This window comes from Chionomys nivalis, chromosome X, assembly GCF_950005125.1.
Source record: "Chionomys nivalis chromosome X, mChiNiv1.1, whole genome shotgun sequence".
Lineage (NCBI taxonomy): Eukaryota > Metazoa > Chordata > Mammalia > Rodentia > Cricetidae > Chionomys > Chionomys nivalis.
This window is the reverse complement of record NC_080112.1, coordinates 1,770,492-1,790,748: the sequence shown is the minus strand read 5'-3', so window position 1 is coordinate 1,790,748 and position 20,257 is coordinate 1,770,492. Positions and strand designations below refer to the sequence as shown.

General features: G+C 50.6%; 2 protein-coding genes across 5 annotated transcripts; one reads left to right on the top strand and one right to left on the bottom strand.

The window, feature by feature from the left end:
• Nucleotides 1-468: 468 nt before the first annotated feature.
• On the top strand, nt 469-2,043 carry Avpr2 (arginine vasopressin receptor 2). Of its 2 annotated transcripts, none has more exons than XM_057760511.1 (3): nt 469-493; nt 770-1,654; nt 1,838-2,043. In XM_057760511.1, the coding sequence occupies exons 1-3, from the start codon at nt 469-471 to the stop codon at nt 2,041-2,043; spliced, it is 1,116 nt and encodes a 371-aa protein (XP_057616494.1). The 2 variants fall into 2 exon arrangements, with proteins under 2 accessions (XP_057616494.1, XP_057616495.1); XM_057760512.1 differs by having other exon boundaries at nt 770-1,566; nt 1,838-2,023.
• A 713-nt stretch (nt 2,044-2,756) lies between these two features.
• Nucleotides 2,757-19,020, bottom strand: Arhgap4 (Rho GTPase activating protein 4). 3 transcript variants are annotated; one of them, XM_057759535.1, is made up of 22 exons: nt 18,901-19,020; nt 14,395-14,602; nt 14,152-14,314; nt 13,890-13,952; nt 13,397-13,609; nt 12,133-12,261; nt 11,803-12,024; nt 9,648-9,749; nt 9,285-9,476; nt 9,104-9,188; nt 8,828-8,855; nt 8,568-8,670; nt 6,352-6,412; nt 6,189-6,266; nt 5,977-6,111; nt 5,777-5,882; nt 5,452-5,685; nt 5,303-5,376; nt 5,044-5,227; nt 4,633-4,719; nt 4,241-4,340; nt 2,757-3,144 (listed from the first exon to the last, which is right to left on the bottom strand). In XM_057759535.1, exons 1-22 carry the CDS (start codon nt 18,965-18,967, stop codon nt 2,911-2,913), a joined length of 2,868 nt encoding a protein of 955 aa, XP_057615518.1. In that variant the 5' UTR covers nt 18,968-19,020; the 3' UTR covers nt 2,757-2,910. The 3 variants fall into 3 exon arrangements, with proteins under 3 accessions (XP_057615518.1, XP_057615519.1, XP_057615520.1); XM_057759536.1 differs by having other exon boundaries at nt 5,044-5,224; XM_057759537.1 differs by having other exon boundaries at nt 5,044-5,221.
• Between the last annotated feature and the right edge of the window lie 1,237 nt (nt 19,021-20,257).

The window sequence follows — 20,257 nt, the reverse complement described above, 5'->3', positions numbered from 1 at the left end:
GCTGGGTTGGGGCGGGGCCGACAATGGAGAACGGTTCTGAGCGCTGAGCCACCTTCACGCTGCTGCCCAGCTGCCCAGAAGCCCAGGAGCTGGAGCAGGTAAGGGGCTGTAAAAGGGCTCTGAGAAGCATAGTTGGTCTCTCTTGTCCAGTCCTTAGCCCTCCAATGGTGGTCTATCCAAGTTGCTGTCTGGGCAGGGGGATCTTAGTGTTTACCTCTGATGCATAATCACCAGTCTGGCTCTTGCGTGCTGCCTGGATGGAATCTGAGTTTCATATGTTGTTCTGTCTGATTGTTCTTTATATTCCTTGCCCAGGACCTCCACCCTGTGAATGCACCTTAAGAGAGGTGCCTGCCTCCTGGCACCTCTATCCTGTGCAGTGACCCTGGACAGCGGGGCTGGCCCCTGGAGTGAAGGCTGAGTTGGCCCCCGTGACAGGTGTGCAGGTCACCTGCAGCCACCCCCACCATGCTCCTTGTGTCCACCATATCCGGTAAGGTTCCAGTCACTGGGTTCCTACTTCCCCTTGCTTGGATGAGCCAGGTGGGCTAGGTGGGTTTGATGAAGCCAACAAGGCCCTTTTTCTAAAACCTCTTTCCCTTTCTTGTGAGCGGGTTGAAGTCCCTTCTGCTGGGAGCCAGGAAATGGGCAGTAAGACCAACAAGGGGTTTAGGTGTCAGCTGCACAGGCCACCATCCCTGGCGCTAGGGAGCCTACAGGGCACCCCACTAACTTGTCGTCGTGTTCCCCCCCCCCCCCCTCCGCCTAGCTGTGCCTGGGCCTTTTTCGCCCCTTAGCTCTCCCAGCAACAGCAGCCAGGAGGAGCTACTGGATGACCGAAACCCATTGCTAGTCCGGGCTGAACTGGCCCTGCTTTCTACCATCTTTGTGGCTGTGGCTTTGAGCAATGGCTTGGTGCTGGGAGCCCTAATACGACGGGGCCGGCGTGGACGCTGGGCACCCATGCACGTCTTCATCAGTCATTTGTGCCTAGCTGACCTGGCTGTGGCTTTGTTTCAAGTGCTGCCCCAGCTGGCTTGGGATGCCACTGACCGCTTCCATGGCCCTGATGCCCTGTGTCGGGCCGTCAAGTACCTGCAGATGGTGGGCATGTATGCCTCCTCCTATATGATCCTGGCCATGACGCTAGACCGCCATCGCGCCATCTGCCGCCCTATGCTGGCATACCGCCATGGAGGTGGGGCTCGCTGGAACCGGCCAGTGCTGGTGGCCTGGGCCTTCTCACTCCTTCTCAGCCTGCCTCAGCTCTTCATTTTTGCTCAACGAGATGTGGGAAATGGCAGTGGAGTGTTTGATTGCTGGGCCAGATTTGCAGAGCCCTGGGGCCTTCGTGCCTACGTCACCTGGATTGCCTTGATGGTGTTTGTAGCACCTGCCCTGGGTATTGCTGCCTGCCAGGTTCTTATCTTCCGAGAGATTCATGCCAGTCTGGTGCCAGGGCCATCTGAGAGGGCAGGGAGGCGCCGCAGAGGGCACCGGACAGGCAGTCCCACCGAGGGAGCCCATGTGTCAGCAGCCATGGCCAAGACTGTGAGGATGACATTGGTGATCGTGATCGTCTACGTGCTGTGTTGGGCACCCTTCTTCCTTGTGCAGCTGTGGGCAGCGTGGGACCCAGAGGCTCCTCTGGAAAGTGGGTGTGGGTGTGGCTAAGGCTGGGGATGAGGGAGGTAAGGGCCTGGCTATAAACATTCAGGTATTCCACCTGCTTTACCTTTATGCCCTACTAGTGGGTTCACATGTGGTGCCCCCATGGCTTGCTAGCATGAGCAAGGGACACCCTAAGCTCCAACCTGGACTCTTCTCTCCTTCATAGGACCTCCCTTTGTGCTGCTCATGCTGCTGGCTAGCCTTAACAGCTGTACCAACCCCTGGATCTATGCTTCCTTCAGTAGCAGCATCTCATCAGAGCTGCGGAGCCTGCTTTGCTGTGCTCAGAGGCACACCACACCCAGCCTGGGGCCTCAAGATGAGTCCTGTGCCACGGCCAGCTCTTCTCTGACCAAGGATACACCCTCCTGAGCAATCACTGGGCTTTTTCCATCCAAAGGCTCCCTGTAGCTGACTGTCTCGGTTTGGCCCTGGGAGTACCAAGAGAGGGGTACCTTGGCCATCCTTGATCCTCCCTAGGTCTCATTGTCCTCAGGTACGCAAGAAGGAATGTTCCAGGACTGTAAGGAAACCCTCAAGTTGACTCCTATGTGCCAGACATGGGAAGCAACTGGAACAGAGGCCTCAAGGTCTGGAGAGGGAACAGGGGACAGAGGTGCTTGTGCTTCTTATCCTGGCAAGTACCCTGTGGATGAAGAAGAATCCCAGGGAGGTGAAGGAAGGACCAGAATGGGGCTAGTAGAACTTCCCGTTATTCCTCCCTTCTGTCTATCTCCTTAATAAAAGTTGCAGTTAATTTTCCACGTGGAAAAGATTTTTCAGACCAGGTAAATGGTGGATAAAGACAAAGACCCCTCCATACCTATAAATATACATATGGTCAAGAGCATGTGATATGAGCAACCAAGATTGCACTTTTGGGAGCAGGTCCCCAAATGACAACAGGCAGCTAGCTCCATGTCAGAGGATCCTCTTTCCCAGGAGAAGCTGTTGAAGCTGTTCAACCTTCTGTCTTGGTATCTGGCCTCTAGCAGTGCAGGCTCTGGGAGCTGCACTGCATCAGACCCGTTTAGCACCCCCCAAACAGAGTGTAGGTTATTACAACAGCAGCCAGTGTAAGGGTCTTTATGAATTACTGCAACTTCCATCCTCCACAGCCATAGCCCAGGGTTTCCCAGCAAAGGTACAGAGGGGCTTGTCTCTAGCCTCCTTCCTTTGCTACTTCTCAAAGAGGCCTAGAGAGAAATGATGGATTGGTGACTGCTGAGGTAAGCTGCCTCAGAGCGGTTTGCGAGTTGAGTCTGGACCCTGGGGATGGGAGGCTGAGGGAGAGACTGGAGCCCCAGGTCCCCGGGAGAAGACTTTGTTTTTGCCGAAGCTGCTGCAGGCCAAGGGCTTCAGGTTTCGGGTTCCTAGACTGGGGGAGGTTGTAGATGCTAGCCCATGTCCTTGGCGGACAGTAGCCTTTCCCAAGAGCTCCTTAAACACAGAGTCCATGTTCTGCGCCACAGCCTAGCAGAAAGGAAAAATGGAGGGCCCAGTGAGTTTCCTCCATTGCCCAAATTGAGGCCAGGCTCTCTCTCCAGGCCATAGAAGAGACTGCTTGAGCCTCCAGGCCACCTCCCCCACTTCATTCCAGCTTTCTTCCTCCAGTCACTTTCAGTGTTGCTTGTGGGACAGTAACTTCGTGGTCTGGTTCTGGAGAAGGGGCCCCTCTGAGTCCTGGGTTTCCCTTTCCTCACTCCTACTTTTTCTCTGGCTGACAAGAGAGCTTCCATCCATTGTCTCTGGGGCTGTCAACATGCTGGGGACTCCCGGGTCAGTGGCTTCCCCTGGGTCTCCCAGCTGAAATGCTTTAGTGTCTGTGTATTTACCAGCCTTTACTAGGCTCCCTAGGCCTAGGAGTGGGGACACTCTTCCTAAGACTTAGCATCTGTCTTCAGGGATTCCCTGCTCAGTTTACAGGGGTTAAAAAGGACTCGGCGTATAAAGGTGACTCCCCAAGTTGTACCACTCATCAGAGCCTCAGTCAGCTGTCCCCTCTACTTCCCTATAATCTGTTTTTTTTTTTTTTTTTTTTTGGTTTTTCGAGACAGGGTTTCTCTGTAGCTTTGGTGCCTGTCCTGGAACTAGCTCTTGTAGACCAGGCTGGTCTCGAATTCACAGAGATCCGCCTGCCTCTGCCTCCCGAGTGCTGGGATTAAAGGCATGCGCCACCACCGCCCGGTTTATAATCTGTTCTTTTACTCTCCCTGACTTGCTAATGACCAAAACCTAGCTCTAGGTGCCAGCCTTGAAGTCTATCCTGGAGCCCCTAGCCCACATCAGCCTAGACAGTCTGGCTTCTCCCTAGCTCACGAGTACCACAGCAGGGCTGATGATCTTCTGCCCTCTTATCTCTGCCTCTATGTCTCTACCCCTGTCCCTCCCACCCTGTCTCTTCTCCCTTGTCCCCCATGCCCCTCCCTAAATTGTGACTGGACTTGCTAGCACCAGGTGCCCCTGGACTGGGACTAAGGATAAGAACAATGAGCCTCACCTTGGTAAGGGCAGAGACCATGTAGAAGAGGCGCCCCCTGCTGGTTCCATAGCCAGTCCTGGCTCTTACCTTATCTATTTCCACAGGTCGCTCAGGGGAGGTGGGGACCAAATAGTGTCCTCTGTGCCCAGAGGCACCCACAGCCTCCCGTGGGATGCCTAATTCCAGCCTACAAGGCACAGATTGGAAGATTGGCAATGGCCCTGGGAAATCCTTAACATAAGCTGGCAGTGCCCATCTTATTCCTCTAGAATCCCTCCCAGTCACAAATAGGGCTGACTCTGTTCTGGGCACACTTAGAGTCCTTTATGCAACAACGCCCCCAATCCCATGTGGCCAAACCCAGAGCCCATGCCCTCAAGCTTAACAGTACAGGTAGCCTCTGATCCACGGTGCCTGCTGCTTCTAACAGCACACACAGCTGAGGGGTCTTTCCAAAAGCCTATCTTCTCCTGGCTCACCGATTAGTAAACTCCAAGGTCAGGAAGCCCTCTGGCTGGCTCACAGATTCCGTCGTGGTCTGCAAACTAGCTGTCCGCTTTTCATCCCTGGGAAGGGAAAAGACTGGCTTTCTTTGTACTCTCTCCTGGCTGGAGCTTGGAGGCCAATATTCCCTGCCCCAGTCAAAGGACTTGGGAATAGTTGTGTTTGGGTGAAACCCAGGCCTATAGACTTTGTTTTAGGGTTGTGGAAGGCAGCAACCTTGGTTAGAACAAGTCCTGTTTGAGCATAGCAGAATGTCAGCGACTACTTCCAGAAAGAAGAAGGCCTGGAGACTCTACTTTGAGTATAGGCTAAAAAGCAATCATGAATATGACAGGAGATTCCAGGCAGATACAATGAGACTCTCCCCAGGATGTCAGCTCACTCACCCCTCAGGCAGTGTGATGTACTTATGGGGAATAAGTCCCTGCACACCAGCATGCTCCCCTCGCCACCAGTCACTTGATGCCCGAGCATACAGCCGCAGTACATCGCCCCGCTGGAAGGTCAGCTCCTGGGCCGTGCGGCCAGTATAGGCAAAGCAGGCCACAGCCTCCACAACTCCTTCTGCTTCTGTCAGGAAGAAATGGTCAGGCTGAGGGTAGAGTAAAGGATGGGGCAGAGCCTCCCTGCTCGATCCCTCCTCACCATCCTCCTGAGCTGTGGTCCCAGCTTCCAACTCCAGCTCCGGCTCCCCAGCAAGGCTATCCAACTGGCCATCCCTGATATTTCAAGCAGAGTAAGGCAGGTTTCCCTCCACTCGATTCCCTCTCCCCCAATAAGCCTCCAAAGCATACCCCAGGCAGCTGGCAGAAGGTGGTGCCATGCACTTCTCATAGATGGGGCCTGGCAGCATGGCCAGGGATGGGAAAACTTGTGCTGGCTGCAGGATAAGAGTCTGCACCAGCTGGTTCACCCGGCCCTGCAAGGCTACAGGGTCCTGCCCAGCAGGCACAGGCAACAGTGTGGGCCCGAAGCATACAGCCAGGTTGTAGGAGTCCATCATGTTCTCATCGCTGTACTGGGCCAGGCTGGGGAAATATGCAGGTCACAGGCAGGGAGCTATAGCACTAGTGACCCCCTCCAACCCCAAGAGCCAACTGGCTCCCCAGAAGTACTCACTGGTTGAGGAAGGTGAAGAGATATCGCAGAACCACTAGTACGGGTCTGGGCAGTCTGGATAGCAGATGGCTCACAGGCTGTATGCGCTCTCCCACAGCCTCCAGTTCTGTGGCCAAGGCAGCCCAAGAGAGCAGACCAAGTAAATTTGTATCCACTACCATTAGTGGGTGCCCTCCTACCCATCTGGCCTCAGGCCTTACCTGCTGAAGCCAGCAGCTCATTAAACATGTCCAAAGGGAAGAGTGGGGGCTCCAGGCTCCGAAAGTACAGCTTCAGCACCCCAGCCACTGAGTCTAGGTCATGAGCAGTACAACCTTCCACCAGAGGGTCCTCCCCTGTGGAGGGTAACATGGTAAAATGAGGTTACTTGTGCCTACTGAAGCCACTGCCACACTTATCTATTGGTCCTCACCTCTTTCAAAGGCATCTCGGATCTCAGAGATACGGGCCTGGGCACCCGACACCCGGAAGATGCCTTCATGCTGCAGGCCTGTGAAGGATAAGGAGCTGACAGGCAGAATCCCCTCTCCCACAAATTCCCAGTGCCAGGGTGACAGAAGATAGCCTATACTTACCATTGAGATTAATGAACCGGATACAGCTCTCCACCACAAGGGGCACAGGTTGACCTGAGCTCTGGTAACAGAGAACACATTTATTTTACTAGGACACAGCAAGTTCCCTGGCCAGTCTATCACTTTTCTCTTAATAGTGTTATAGTGGAGTTTATTGGAATCTCTGTGAAGAAATTGATTCGCTGGTGCCATATAAGTGGCACTTTACCTTTTATTTGCAAATAGTTGCAAGTATAATAAGGCAATCAAAATTTAGATGGTGACCTGCAGTCAAAGAACACTCCAGAACTTATATCTGCTCATTTAAATGGTCTGATTCTTTTTTTTTAAAGATTTATTTATTTATTATGTATACAACATTCTGCCTTGATGTATGCCCACACGCCAGAGGAGGGCACCAGATCTCAGTACAGATGGTTGTGAGCCACCATGTGGTTGCTGGGAATTGAACTCAGGACCTCTGGAAGAACAGCCAGTGCTCTTAACCTCTGAGCCATCTCTCCAGCCCAAATGGTCTGATTCTTACGGATGCTCTAGGTACATAATGGGATGGTTGTAAATGATGCTGTTATTTTTCCTCCCTTCCCTTTGAGTCAATACCTCACTAATCCCAGGTTGGCCTAATGCTTGCTATATAGCTAAGGCTAGCCTTGATCTCCTGATCCTCTTGCCTCTCTGCCCATTAAGTGCTAGGATTATGGGCTGTACCACCACACCTGGCTCTTTCAGATCTCTCCTGCATTTTTTCTGTTTAGAATTGTCAAGGTCATACAGGCCAGAAGTATGACCTATAAGCATCTTGTGCTGATCCTAACCATAGGATAGAATCTTCGACACCTTATCCCTAAAAATGTTACAGTCCCAGGTTTTCTTTTTTTCTCTTTTAGGTATATATTTAATTTTTAAAAACTTTATGTGCATTGGTGTCTGCCCACATTTATATCTGTGTGAAGGTGTCAGGTCCCCTGGAAGTGGAATTACCGACAGTTCTGAGCTGCCATGTGAGTGCTGGAGAATTGAACCTGGAATGCTCTGGAAGGCCAGTCAGTGCTCTTAACCACTAAGCTATCTCTCCAGCTCCTAGAGCCCCAGGTTTTTTGAGTTCCTTAAGAGTTCCTTTAGACCAGCCTGGTCTATAGGGGCTAGTTCCAGGACAGGATCCAAAGCTACAGAGAAACTTTGTCTGGAAAAACCAAAAAAAAAAAAAAAAAAGAGTTCCTTTAGAGGGTTGGAGAGATGGCTCAGAGGTTAAGAGCACTGACCCATGTTCAATTCCCAGCACCATATGACCGCTCACAACTGTCTGTAACTCCTGTTCCAGGGGATCTGACAACTTCACACCAATGCACATAAAGTTAAATAAATCATAATAAATTATTTTAAAAAAGAGTTCCCTTCAATGCTGGGTAGTAGTGGCGCACACCTTTAATCCCAGCACTCAGGAGGCAGAGACAGCAGAGACAGACAGATCCCTATGAGTTTGAGACCAGCCTGATCTACAAGAGCTAGTTCCAGGATAGACTCCAAAGCTACAAAGAAACCCTGTCTCAAAAAACCAAAAAAATAAAAATAAAAAAAGTGACTCTGTCTCAAAAACCAAAAGTAAACAATAATAACAAAAATATAGTTTCCTGCCGGGTGGTGGTGGCGCACGCCTTTAATCCCAGCACTCGGGAGGCAGAGGCAGGCGGATCTCTGTGAGTTCGAGACCAGCCTGGTCTACAAGAGCTAGTTCCAGGACAGGCTCCAAAACCACAGAGAAACCTTGTCTCGAAAAAACCAAAAAAAAAAAAATATATATATATATATATATATATAGTTTCCTTTAATTGTTACAGGTCACTAGAAAGCCCAGGGAGCCCTCAGCAGCACTGGTAAGTGGTATGCATGGGTAGAGGCGCTTGAGCTACACCCAGGAAGGTTGGGACTAGAGAGCTCTGGGATTATGCAGTTGCTTGGGTCACCAAGGCTGGCAAAAGACCAGAAGCAGCCGCGCAGTGGTGGCGCACGCCTTTAATCCCAGCACTCGGGAGGCAGAGGCAGGTGGATCTCTGTGAGTTCGAGACCCACCTGGTCTACAAGAGCTAGCTCCAAGACAGGCTCCAAAGCTACAGAGAAACTCTGTCTCGAAAAACCAAAAAAACAAAAACAAAACAAAAAGACCAGAAGCAACAGGGATAGCCTTCAGTGGCTGGAGTGTGGGTCAAAGCAAATACCTGGATAAACTTCTCCAGGTTGACTCCAAAGAGTTTCTGGTTATACTGGGAGGTAGGACGGGGATGGTGGCTCTTGTGGAATTTTCTTTCTGTGCACCGGGTCCTGAGAAGAATGGGAGCTGCCTCTTAGGGGAACACGCCATGGAGGAGTCTTCCCATCCCTAACCCAGCCAGGCCACAGGTGCTGGCAGTAGAACTAGAGCTGGGGAGTAAGAATAGGGGAGATGGGGACCTCTAAATAGGCCGCATCAAGGACTCACCAAGATGTTTTTTGCTCTTCCTTATTACCTGGAAAGGAGAAAATATTGGTCTGTCTCTCAGGCTGAAGATCTTCAATTAACCCCAGAGAGAAGAGGCTTGGGCTGAAAGCTCAGGATAGTCAAAGGACCAAGGGGTAGGAGAGAAGTCAGTACACCTATGCTGGGTTAGTTCCTGTATGTCAAACAACCTTTGGTCAGGAAAGAACATGGGCCAGGTTAGAGGGAGGACAGGGCAGCTCTGGGCCCTAGAAAGGGCGTGTCTGGAGCAAGACGCACCTCGTTGTATGGCTTCCTGCAGCTTTTCATGCTTGGCCTGCAACTTGGCAAGCTTGCTCCGGCCACTCAGATAGTCCTGCAGCTTCTGGAAAACCCAAAGAAGAGTCCCTAGTTTGAACCCAACTCAGTCCCCTTTCCCTCTGCTGCCCTTTATGGCCTTGTCCTGCCTGTCCAGCCCCACCGTAAAGTAGAAGGTTTCTGTCTCCTGCTGCTGATTCCGTCTGCGGCCTGTCTGTCGGGTGCCTGGGTCTGAGCTTGTGGACTTGAGGGACTCAGTGGAAGGGCTGGCCTGCAGAGGGTCCAGCATGTCCCCATCCTCTGATGCCACCACCTCTAGCAGAGCCTGAAGTGTTGCCTTCAGTGTCTTATTCACCTGAAGGGAGAGTGCCAACGCAGTGAGAGAGGACAGCATGGGAAGAAAGAAGCCTAAATTCGCAGTAAGAGAAAAGGGAAGCTACTGCCAGCTAGGAAGGAACTGTCTGGGCAGCTGAAGCCAAGAGAAAGCTCTAAGGCCTGTCCCCACCCCAGGCGCATCCATTCATGCCTCTTCTGTTTCGAGGGTCTTTCGGTCCAGGAGACTCTGGATGTTTTGGGCTCTGGGCAAAATTTCATCCCGAAGTTCCATCTCAACCTGGATCTCAGCCACCTGAAGAAGGTAGTACCAGGGACTGAGGAGGACTAGGCCAGGGCACAGACCTCAAATGAGGAGTAAGAAGAGGCCTGAAGAAACAGGATACATCTCTGTTGCTTGCCTCCAACTCCTGAGTGCTGGGATGACAGGATGGCTACCATGCCAGATTAATGGGGTGCTGGGGAGAGAACCAAAGGCTTCAGACATGCTAGATAGACACTTTACCAGTGGAGCTGCAGTCTCTGCCAAGGATATGACTTGTATCTTCAGTAAGTTTCAAATACCAATACAAAGGAATACATAATGTTTAAGTCATATGAAAAAAGGACACATGCTACAGGATAGATGAACCTTGAGGAACAGAATGAGCTGGTCCCTACAAATGTTGTAGAAGCTGACTGCTGTGAGAGACCTTTATGTGTCAGTGTTGTAGCCAAGTTCACAGAGACAGTAAGATAGTGAGTTCTAGAAGCTGGAAGGAGAGCAATGGAGACCCAAATATTTAATAGGGACAAATTCTGTTTAAGAAAATAAACGGGCTGGAGAGATGGCTCAGAGGTTAAGAGCATTGCCTGCTCTTCCAAAGGTCCTGAGTTCAATTCCCAGCAACCACATGGTGGCTCACAACCATCTATAATGAGATTTGGTGCCCTCTTCTGGCATGTATGTATACACAATAAATAAATAAAGTCTTTAAAAAATAAAAATAAAAAATAAACAGCCGGGCAGTGGTGGTGCACACCTTTAATCCCAGCACTCGGGAGGCAGAGGCAGGCGGATCTCTGTGAGTTCGAGGCCAGCCTGGTGTACAAGAGCTAGTTCCAGGACAGGAACCAAAAAGCTACGGAGAAACCCTGTCTCGAAAAATCAAAAAAAAAAAAAAAAAAAAAAACCAAAAAACAAACAAAAAAACCCCCAAAAAACAAAACCAGTCTAGAAATAGACAGGGTAACAGTCACATAGCAGTGATGCTTCACATCACTGAACTTTGCACCTGGAAATTGCAGAAATAATGTTTTACCTTTTATCATTAAAAAACTTGCTGTTCATCCCAAGGTTCTGAGTTCAGTTTCCAGCACCCATGTTAGGTGGCTCACAACCACCTGTGCAGAGGCAGGTGAATCTCTGAGTTTGGAGGTCAGCCTGATCTACAAAGCAAGTTCCAGAATAGCTAGTGCTGTTATATAGAGAAACCTTGTCTTGAAAAACCAAAGAAGAGAGAGAGAGGAAGGAAGGGAGGGAAAGAAAGAAGGAAGAAAGAGAGAAAGGGAGGGAAAGAAGGAAGGAAGGAAAGGAGAGGGAGGGAGGGAGGGAAGGAAAAGAAGGAAGAAAGGGAAGGAAAGAAGGAAGAAAGAAAGGGAGGGAAGGAAATTAGGAAGGGAGGGAGGAAGGGAGGAAGGAAGGGAGGAAAGGGAGGAAGGAAGGGAGGGAAGGAAATTAGGAAGGGAGGGAGGAAGAAAGGGAGGAAAGGAAGGAAGGAAGGGAGGAAGGAAGGAAGACAGGGGAGGAAGGAAAGGGAGGAAGGAAGACGGGAGGGAGGAAGGAAAAGAGGAAAGAACGGAGGATGCTGCACTCTATAGTTCCTCACTAGTATCTGTTATGAAATTTGTTGTTGTTGTCGTCATCAGTTTGTCTATTTGTAGACAGATTTTTTACACTGAAGCCCAAGCTATGGGCTTCATTATGCAGCCTAGGCTAGCCTTAAACTTAAGGTAGTCCTTCTGCCTTAGTTTCCCCAGTGCTAGGATAAAAGGCACGCATGGCTACAAAGAGTGTTCATTGTATAGTGTATGGACAGCCATGGTGAAGCTCTGGATGCTGGGGCTGTCCTGTGTTTGAGGGCAGCCCCTCAGTGAACTGCCACAGCAAACTGTTCTAATGGGCCAGAGGCCACAGACTGAAGGGCTAAATTTCAGCATCCTAGAATTTCTTGTTTGTTTTGTTTTGTGAAAGTGTAAATTATGTGACTGACCCACATTAGCATGAAGTCCAGAGAATGTAAAGCCCTTTGCAATCAGCTTGGGCTGTAAGGGTAGCAGGAGCAGGGGTGGAATAAACTGACCCTCACCTCATCACCTTCATGGGGCTGGTAGTCAAAATGTTCAGGGGAACAGAAGGCCATGGCATAAACCTCAAGCACCTTGGCCTTGTCCCCTGGAGGATCCAGAGCCTCCAGAGCCTCTTCCAGGCTGCCCAATCCCTGCATCTGGCAGGCTTGGGTGCGGTTCTCAGCAGCTGTGTAGCTCCGGATGGCCTGCCCCAGGGCCAAGTGGAAACCTGTGTCACAGCACTGGGAAGAAGCAAGCAGATACTGTTGTGGGTCTGGAGCCAGAGCCAATGGTTCAAGCATTTAAGCTCCAATACCATGATCCCATTTGCCTGCCCACACAGGACTTACATCCATGAGGTCCAAAATATCGTGTGAGTAGTAGTTGCTGACAGCAGCATTGACACTGGCCAGGCTGAGCAGGTACTCGTTTCGGGCCTTCGTGCACTTAAGTTTATGCTCCAAGAACTTGGCCTGACGCTGCTCAAGACACCAAAGCACATCAGGGCCACCCATTTGGAGACCATTTGTTCCCATTCCCTCTGCCGAAAAGCATGACCAATGTGCCACAGGTCCCTTATGCTTAATACATCATGAACTTCTTAACACTGCCATACACCACAGGGCGGTGGTGGCGCACGCCTTTAATCTTAGCACTTGGGAGGCAGAGGCAGGCGGATCTCTGTGAGTTCGAGGCCAGCCTGGTCTACAAGAGCTAGTTCCAGGACAGGCTCCAAAGCTACAGAGAAACTCTGTCTCAAAAAACCAACAACAACAACAAAACAACAACAACAAAAAAAAAAAAACAAAAACAAAACAAAACAAACAAAAAAAAACCCCACAACAACAACAACAAAAAAAACCAATGTCATACACCAGTCCTTGGTGCACCCTCAGTGCTCAGCTCTACTGTGCACAGAGTTCCCCACTCAACTCCCAGAACCTGTCTTGACTCCCTACCTCTTCTGTGGCTACTTCTGACCTTTTGGCAAGGGCTGATCTCCCCACCCCTACCCTTGTCTTGGTTTGAGTCCCTAACATGCCCCACTGTCATTCTTCAGAGAAGTGGAAGTGGGTCACCTGGAAACAGATGGCTAAGTAAAAGGCATTTGTATTCAGACCCCGTGACAGAGGTATGAGCTATGAAAATGTATGAGAAAGTCACGTAGGCTCCACATGGGGGTGGCACAAAACAAAAGCCATTGCCCTCAGTTCCACTTAGTGTGGAGCCTCTCCATCCTCTCCATGGGGTCTCCTTGAATGCTTCTCTCAGAATGGCACCCAGTCCTTCACTCATCCAGAGTTGTTCTGCTTCTAAAATCTTAGAAGCTAGCTAGGAAAAAGTCCTCCAGGCTTAGAGTACTCCAGCTCTCTGCTCTGGCAGGGCTATGGGACAACATGCTTAGAACTAACGTGATAGAATCAGTCTGTCCTGACAGTATGATTGTCTTTCCACATCCCAGAGCCATCAGGTCTGACCAGGAAGGAAGAATCTTGTTGGAGGATTATGGTTCTTCCCCACACTTTTTTTTGCCCCGGGGACAGTCAAGAACTTGGGGACAAAGGCCAGGGACCAGAGCTGGAGAGAGGGGGACCCACAGCTTTCCAGGCCCACCTTCTCCACTAGTCGCCCTCCTTTCTTGAGAGAGCTCTTTCTGAGGGGCACTGTCTCAGTGGTGGTGACAGTAGTCGTGGTGCTGGCAGAGGCAGCCATGGTGGCAGGCAGGGCACTCCGGCCTGACCGCTTCTCCTCCTGCCGCTCAGCTTCCCGGAGTTTGGTCTCAGCATTCATGCTCTCCAAGTGGTATGCATGATATGTCTTCTTGGTCTGCAGGGAAGCCCAAGTAAGGCAGCCCTGATAAAGGCCATGATCAGGAACAGTACCCCTCAGCCCCCCTGGGATTCAGATCTGAGGGTTAGGCCATTTCACCTAAGTATGTTATCATCTAACTACTCTGTCCCCAGAGCATAGAGCAGCCCATGCCTGCCCCCCGCCCCCTGACTCAGGTCATCCCTGAGCATCCATTCTCTTGAACCTGACTAGGAGATGCAATGGCTTGGGACTGTTCCTGCTTCCCCCTGATCAGCACACAGCGGGTCCTGCTTACTGTCTGGAGTTCTGAGACCACCTCCAGGAGCTTATCCTGCAGCTGCTGCACCAGGTCCTTACTCTAGAGATGAAGGGATATGTGTGTCTATAGCATTATCCTACTTAGTGCCTCCCACCATCCTGTGACAACCCATTCCACCTGAGATTGAGACAAGCCGACCTTGGGCTGCAACTTCCACCTGGCCTCCCATGCCTCTCAAGCAGTTAGATCCCCATGGGCTTTGTTAGATCCTGAGGCCTTCCACAACTTGTGTGACTACCTTTTTGACTATGCGTCCCACATCCTCAGCAATATGACTCAGGCGCTGAGCCAGGGGCCCAGCCAGCACCTCGCCAAGGGCGGCACTTTCACGACTCTGTTGCCGCGTGTGCTCCAGCAACACAGCCCAGCAGTGCAAGGGTGACAGGAGAGTCGGCTCCTTCCTGTTATAGCAGAGGAATACTCAGACCAAGGAGCTTAGGTCTCAGGCCCAGCAAGGCACTGCTGCCCGCGTGGTACCTACCGGAAGCTTTGCTGCTCCCGGCCGCTGCCCCCCAGGCGACCACTGCGGCTGGCAAAGCGTTCAGCCAACTTGTCCAGGCCCCGAGAGTACTCCAGCTCCACCTCTGCCCGGCGCCGCATAAACTCAGCTAGCTCCTGCAGCAAATCTCGTCGCAGCTCTCCCTGAAGCTCCAGGCAATGGAGCTGCTCACTCAACTGCCAGCGCATCCCTGCAAGGGGACCTTGGGTCAGGCCTGGTCAACATGCATGGTGTGAACCAACCAGACCAGCAAGCAGTAGGAGAGGCAAAGACAGTCATTCTGTCCACACCAAAGACTCCTTGGCACCCGACTGAACAAACTGGAACTAAGGACAGAAGAAAGTGTGTCCAGAAGCAAGGTACCCAGGCTCGGCAGCCCCTGTGCACTTGGGAAGGAAGGGCCCTGAGGCAGAAAACTCTGTGCTGTGGCTTCTGAACAGACACAAGAAGCTGCTCAGTGGCAGGACTGCTGTGGCACTTCAGGCCAGGTGAAACCAGTCCCATAGTAAGAAGGGCCATGGCCTAATGTTCCAGTCAAGGTTGAGGAGTGAAGGGACTGGCCTAAGTTTTTTGTCTGTTGTTTTCTTTTCTGTTCCTTTTTTCTTTTTTGTTTGTTTTTCAAGACAGTGTTTCTCTGTAGCTTTGGAGCCTGTCCTGTAGTTTGTTCTGTATAGACCAGGCTGGCCTGGAACTCCCAGAGATTCACCTGTCTCTGTCTCCCAAGTGCTAGTTCTAAAGGCATGTGCCATCACTGTCTGGCTTCTGTTTGTTTTCTACTGGAAGTTACCCACCCCAGGGTTTTTTCCTCTGTTCTACAGGGACTCATAGCTGAGGGCCCCACACCACCACTGGCCTTTTGACATCTTATCTCTGGCTTGATTTAGCAATACTTCTTCCCTCACCCATATCTCAAGCAAGAACTGCCTGTCCTGCAAGCTGATAGCAACACTATGCCCCACGCCCCCACACCAAAGACCCAGATGAGCACCTCAACCCACACACCATTACATCAAACACAAAAACACACTTTCTTGGCTTCCAGGAAGCAGAATGTCCACAGATAGGTCTTCAGCCATATCTTCAGAGCAGAACACTAATTGATTTCTTCATTTAGTAGAAAGGTGACTTCACATCTATTTCATTCCAGGCATATTCAAGACACAGTGCCTGCTACTCTGGAGCTGGGACCATATCGGGGGGACAGAGACATGGTAGAATGACGAGGAACAATGATGGGAGCTTATAAAATGCACACACAGGCCAAGTATGGTGGTAATCCTAATACTTAAGAAGTAGAAACAGGAATATCCAAAATGCAAGATCATCTTTGGCTACACTGTGAGTTTGAGGCTTGCCTGGGTTATAGGAGACACTGCCTTTAAAAAAGTATACAAAAAGCTACAGGAAGCCAGGCAATGGTGACATATGCCTTTAATCCCAGCACACAGGAGGCAGAGACAGGTGAATCTCTGTGTGTTCGAGGCCAGTCTGGTCTACAGAACAAGTTTGAGGATAGCCAGAGTTGTTACACAGAGACACCCTGTCTTGAAAAACAAACAAACAAAAAGTAAGGGGGAGGAATCTGGGAGGAGGGGATGGGAACAGATGACCAAAAGCTTGTGGTCCAGGATTCCAATAAGATGCCCAGGGAGAGATAAGCCAGGGGGTAGAGCCCTGTGGACTCATTTCATTTTCAGGGTCCCTATGGCTACTGTGTAGAGCCCAAGGGGCAGTTACTATATTTGTCTAAGAAAAAGATGGTAGGTATTGGAACCAGGAAGTCAGACTGTTCAAAAGAAAGTTAATATGAAGAGATCAGAATGGGTGAACTGTCTTGACAGTGACTTTCCTGGGGCTATGAGATGAAAGGCCTCCTTAGGTATCTCCTGCCCAGAAGTCCCCATCTCCCCTTCTGATTTCCTTTCTCGGTATGTCTCTTGCCTGTTCTCAGACTCCACTCTGTGGTGGGACTGACTTCTTTCCCTGAGTCCAGGGGCTCCAGATCCACCTGCTTGCATGACCTACTTATCAGCCTTCTATCCCACCCTCTGGACTCTCTTAGGGGTGGGCTTTGGGGCATACCCTTAACCTGGTCACTGTAATTGCTAAATTTCCACTAAGGGCACAAGTTAGGCAGAAGGAAGCTGGTGTGTGTGTGTGTGTGTGTGTGTGTGTGTGTGTGTGTGTGTGTCTGTAAACTCCCAACACTGAAGCCAAAGCAAAGCCTACAATACCAAGTATCATTGTCACCAGCCTCATGTGGCTGAAGTGGTATGTGCCAGCTACTCATTAGAATGAGTGGTAATGCTGCTGACTTCAATCAGGGGAGTCTCTACTAAATAAGACTAAAAGGGTTTGAAGAATGGCAATTTAAGTTCATAACAAGCAGGGTCTCAAGAATATCCAGCATACCCTTCCTTGTAGGAGGGACCTATTCTAGCTACACAGTGCCAAGTGCAACAATATTGTGTGGGTTCTCTACCAGTAGCAACAGCACTTCCTGTTCTGAACATGCACACCAGCCAGTGTCAAGGAGCTATAGATTGCAAGTCAATTGCATCTGAGGTCCACACTGGGCAGGAAACTGCTGCCTGAAGTCTCCAGGTTGATTTCAGCTCAAAGAACCCTGATCTCCTACCAAACTAGCTCTGGTCCTTGTCTAACCCCATTGTACTCTTGGCACCTTGGCTGTCCTTTGCAGTGCCTATCATCATACATGAAATCAGTGTGTGCAATTTTTTTCTCCTCAGGCCTGTGAACCACCAAGAAGGACTGCTTCTCTTCTATACAATAAGGCATTTCCAGAGTCTAGAGCAAAACAGATGTGTTAAAAAAAATCTGGTAGCACAGACTTGTCATCCCAGCCCTGGAACGTTGTGGAAGAGGATGCTGCAAGTTACAGGCCAGCTTGAGTAAAATAATGAGTTCAAGACTAGCCTGGACTACTACCCAAGCTCCAATCCCACCCACCCAAACAAAGAACAGCTGACAAAAGAAGTGAGAAATCCTGCATATTTGAATTGCAAAGCTGGGACCCAGGCCCCTCCAGCACTTCCTGTGAGCCAGGCATCCACTCTCACTTCTGCTGACCAGAAGAGCAGAATAGATGGCCTCTAAACCACGACTTTGCTGACCTGTCAGAATTTAAAGTGTGAACACAGTGCCTCTGTTCTAGCATTGTTGGAAGACCTTTTTTCTTTTTTTGAGGGAGGGGCACGAGAAATAAAAGCCACAAAAAACCGGACACGTTGAATGAGCAAGGGCCATCTTAAAGACAATGGTACCGAACTCCACTTTCTTAGTTGGAACTAACTGATCCGTGTTTGCTGATTGAAGTGATTGAAGACTTTTTAAGGTCCTTGGGTGTCACAATTTTTGTTGTTGTTCTTTTGTTTATTTGTTTTTTTTAAGACAGGGTTTCTCTGTAAGCCCTGGCTGTCCTGGAACTTGCTCTGTAGATCAGGCTAGTCTGGAACTCAGAGAATTACCTCCTTCTGTCTCCCACAGTGCTAGGATTAAAGGCATGTGCCACTACCGCCCAGCTGCTTCTTTTGAGGAAGTAGGAGGTAGGAGGAGATCCTTGTCTCCACCTGCTGGCTCACCCTCTGCTGTTACCTCAAGCTGGCTCTGGACACCAAGAAGAGAACTGTGTCAAACTTTCAAAGGTAGCTATGCTCACCACTATAGCAGTAACACATCACTAAGACATACTTTGGTATAAATTGCTTGCACCAAATAAGTGCACTGGAATTTCATCTACAGGTTGGGAAACTCCAAGGGTTATTTCATTCCTCTTTTTGGGAGCTGTTGTATGTGACACTGCTTCTCTGAGCTTGTATCCACAATAGATAAAATATAGAGCCATTGAGAGTGGTAATGGAAGTAAGGATATCTGGAAACAACAAGAAACTGGGGGTGGGGGCGGGAGGTTAGATGCTGCCTCTTTTCCTGTGTGAGAGTTACCTACCACACCCTGAAGAAATGAAGCTGTCAGCTAAGAACTTACAAAGCTCATTTGCATGTGATTTGCAATGTGTTTGCCAGAATCCAGAGATCTAATATCCTAAGGTTATAAAGTCAGTCTGGCTGGACTTCTCTAATCCACAGCCTTCCAGCCTGACCCAGGGTCAACAACCCTAACCTGCAAGCTACTTCAGAGTTAAAGGAAGGCAAAGGCGTTGAAGCTTCATGGATTCTAGTGATATTGAATGAGGTGTCAGGCCACCAGCAAAGTCAAGGTGGCCCAAAACACTCCAGCTATAAAGCCACCCTCTCAGTCTGCCCTTCCCTCAGGCTACCAGAGTCATTGCTGCCTGAGTGAACAGCAGGCGACCCAAGTTGAGTAGAAAGGACAGAGGGAGGGCATGGGCAGGCAGTTGAGGCCAAAGAGGTTCCAAGAAGCAGGACCTGGGATCCCTCCTCCACCCCGTTCCGGGGATGTCTGAAGATCAGCAGCAGACACTCGGGGTCTCCAAAGTGCCCTCTCACCTTTGACTTGTGCCTCATACTCAGCCTGCAGCCCCCGCTCCCGCCGCAGCTTCCCGTGCGCCGCCATGGCCGAGGGCTGATCGCACCTTCAAGTCCCGATGCTCCCACGCCGCAGCAAGGCAAGACCGCCGAGCACAGGGACCAGGGGCGCCAAAACCAGCACCCTCCACCAGCTACGCCCCGCCCCGCCCCGCCCCCAGCAGGTCCCCCGGAGGGGCGGGGCGACCTAGACCAAGAGCTGCCTGCTGCTCTGGTGGGCCTCAGAAGGACAAGGTGCCCCTTCCCACGTGCACAGCTCTTGAGGCAGGCTGCCTTCCTCCTCCCTCTGCTCATCTACCTAGATCATCTTGAGCCCTAAGACTCAGCATAAAGCAGCCAATGCAAGAGAGCCACAACATGCCTGGGACCACCTGCTGCTGTTCCTCACCATCTACAGAAAGCTTTATGTGGTCTCCAGTGTCAGACCACATCCCTAAGGCCACTGGCCCTCAATACTAGTGGACAATGGCGCCATAGCTGCTCCAAGCCCAAGACTGCCCCTAGGCAGCCTGCCTCCCCGGACATCAGATGCCACCCTCCTTCCTGGAGTCACAGTTCTGAGTGAGGCCTAAGGGAGTCCTGACAGCTGATGGGAAGTTCCCCAGAGGACTGCAGGCCTGTGTTCCCTCTGGGCCCCCTGAGGGGGAGGGAGCAGGGTTCAGCTACAGTTCCCCTTCTACTCAGCCCCAAAGGAAAGAACTAGCCTCATTTCCCCATAGGTAGTTACCACTTCCTGCTGCCGGAAGAGACTTTCTGTCTTTTTTCCCTTCTGTGTTGCGCCTATAGGAACCTATATGGGTGGGGGCTATGAGACAGCCTGAGAGCAACTCCTTTTGCCTCCTTTATTCAGGGATAATGGGGCTTTGCTCCACCCCCACCAACTCTAAGTCGCAGGGCAAGACCTACTCATCAGTTTGTGATGTTTTGTTTTGTTGAGATAGGGCCTTACTCTGTAGCCCTGCCTGGCCTGGTACTCTTTATGTAATTCAGGCTGGCCTCAAACTTGAGGCAATCTTTCTGCCTTTGCCCCAAGTGCGAGGATTACAGGTGTGCACAATCACACCAGGCTGTTGAGAAGGCAGGAGACAGATGACAAGCCATCGGCCCACTTCTCTCTAGCTGGAGAGAAAGCCCTGGGGTATACAGATGATGAAAGACAGGCAAGGTACTAAAATTCAAAAGGAGTCTGGACCTGTATTTGCACGTATGGATGGCAAAGTGCATGTGAGCACGCGTGACACTGACCCAGAGCTCTGGTAGGACAGGGAGACTATTCTGGTCCTTCAGTTGTGTGCAATCAATTCTCTTGGCCAGAAAG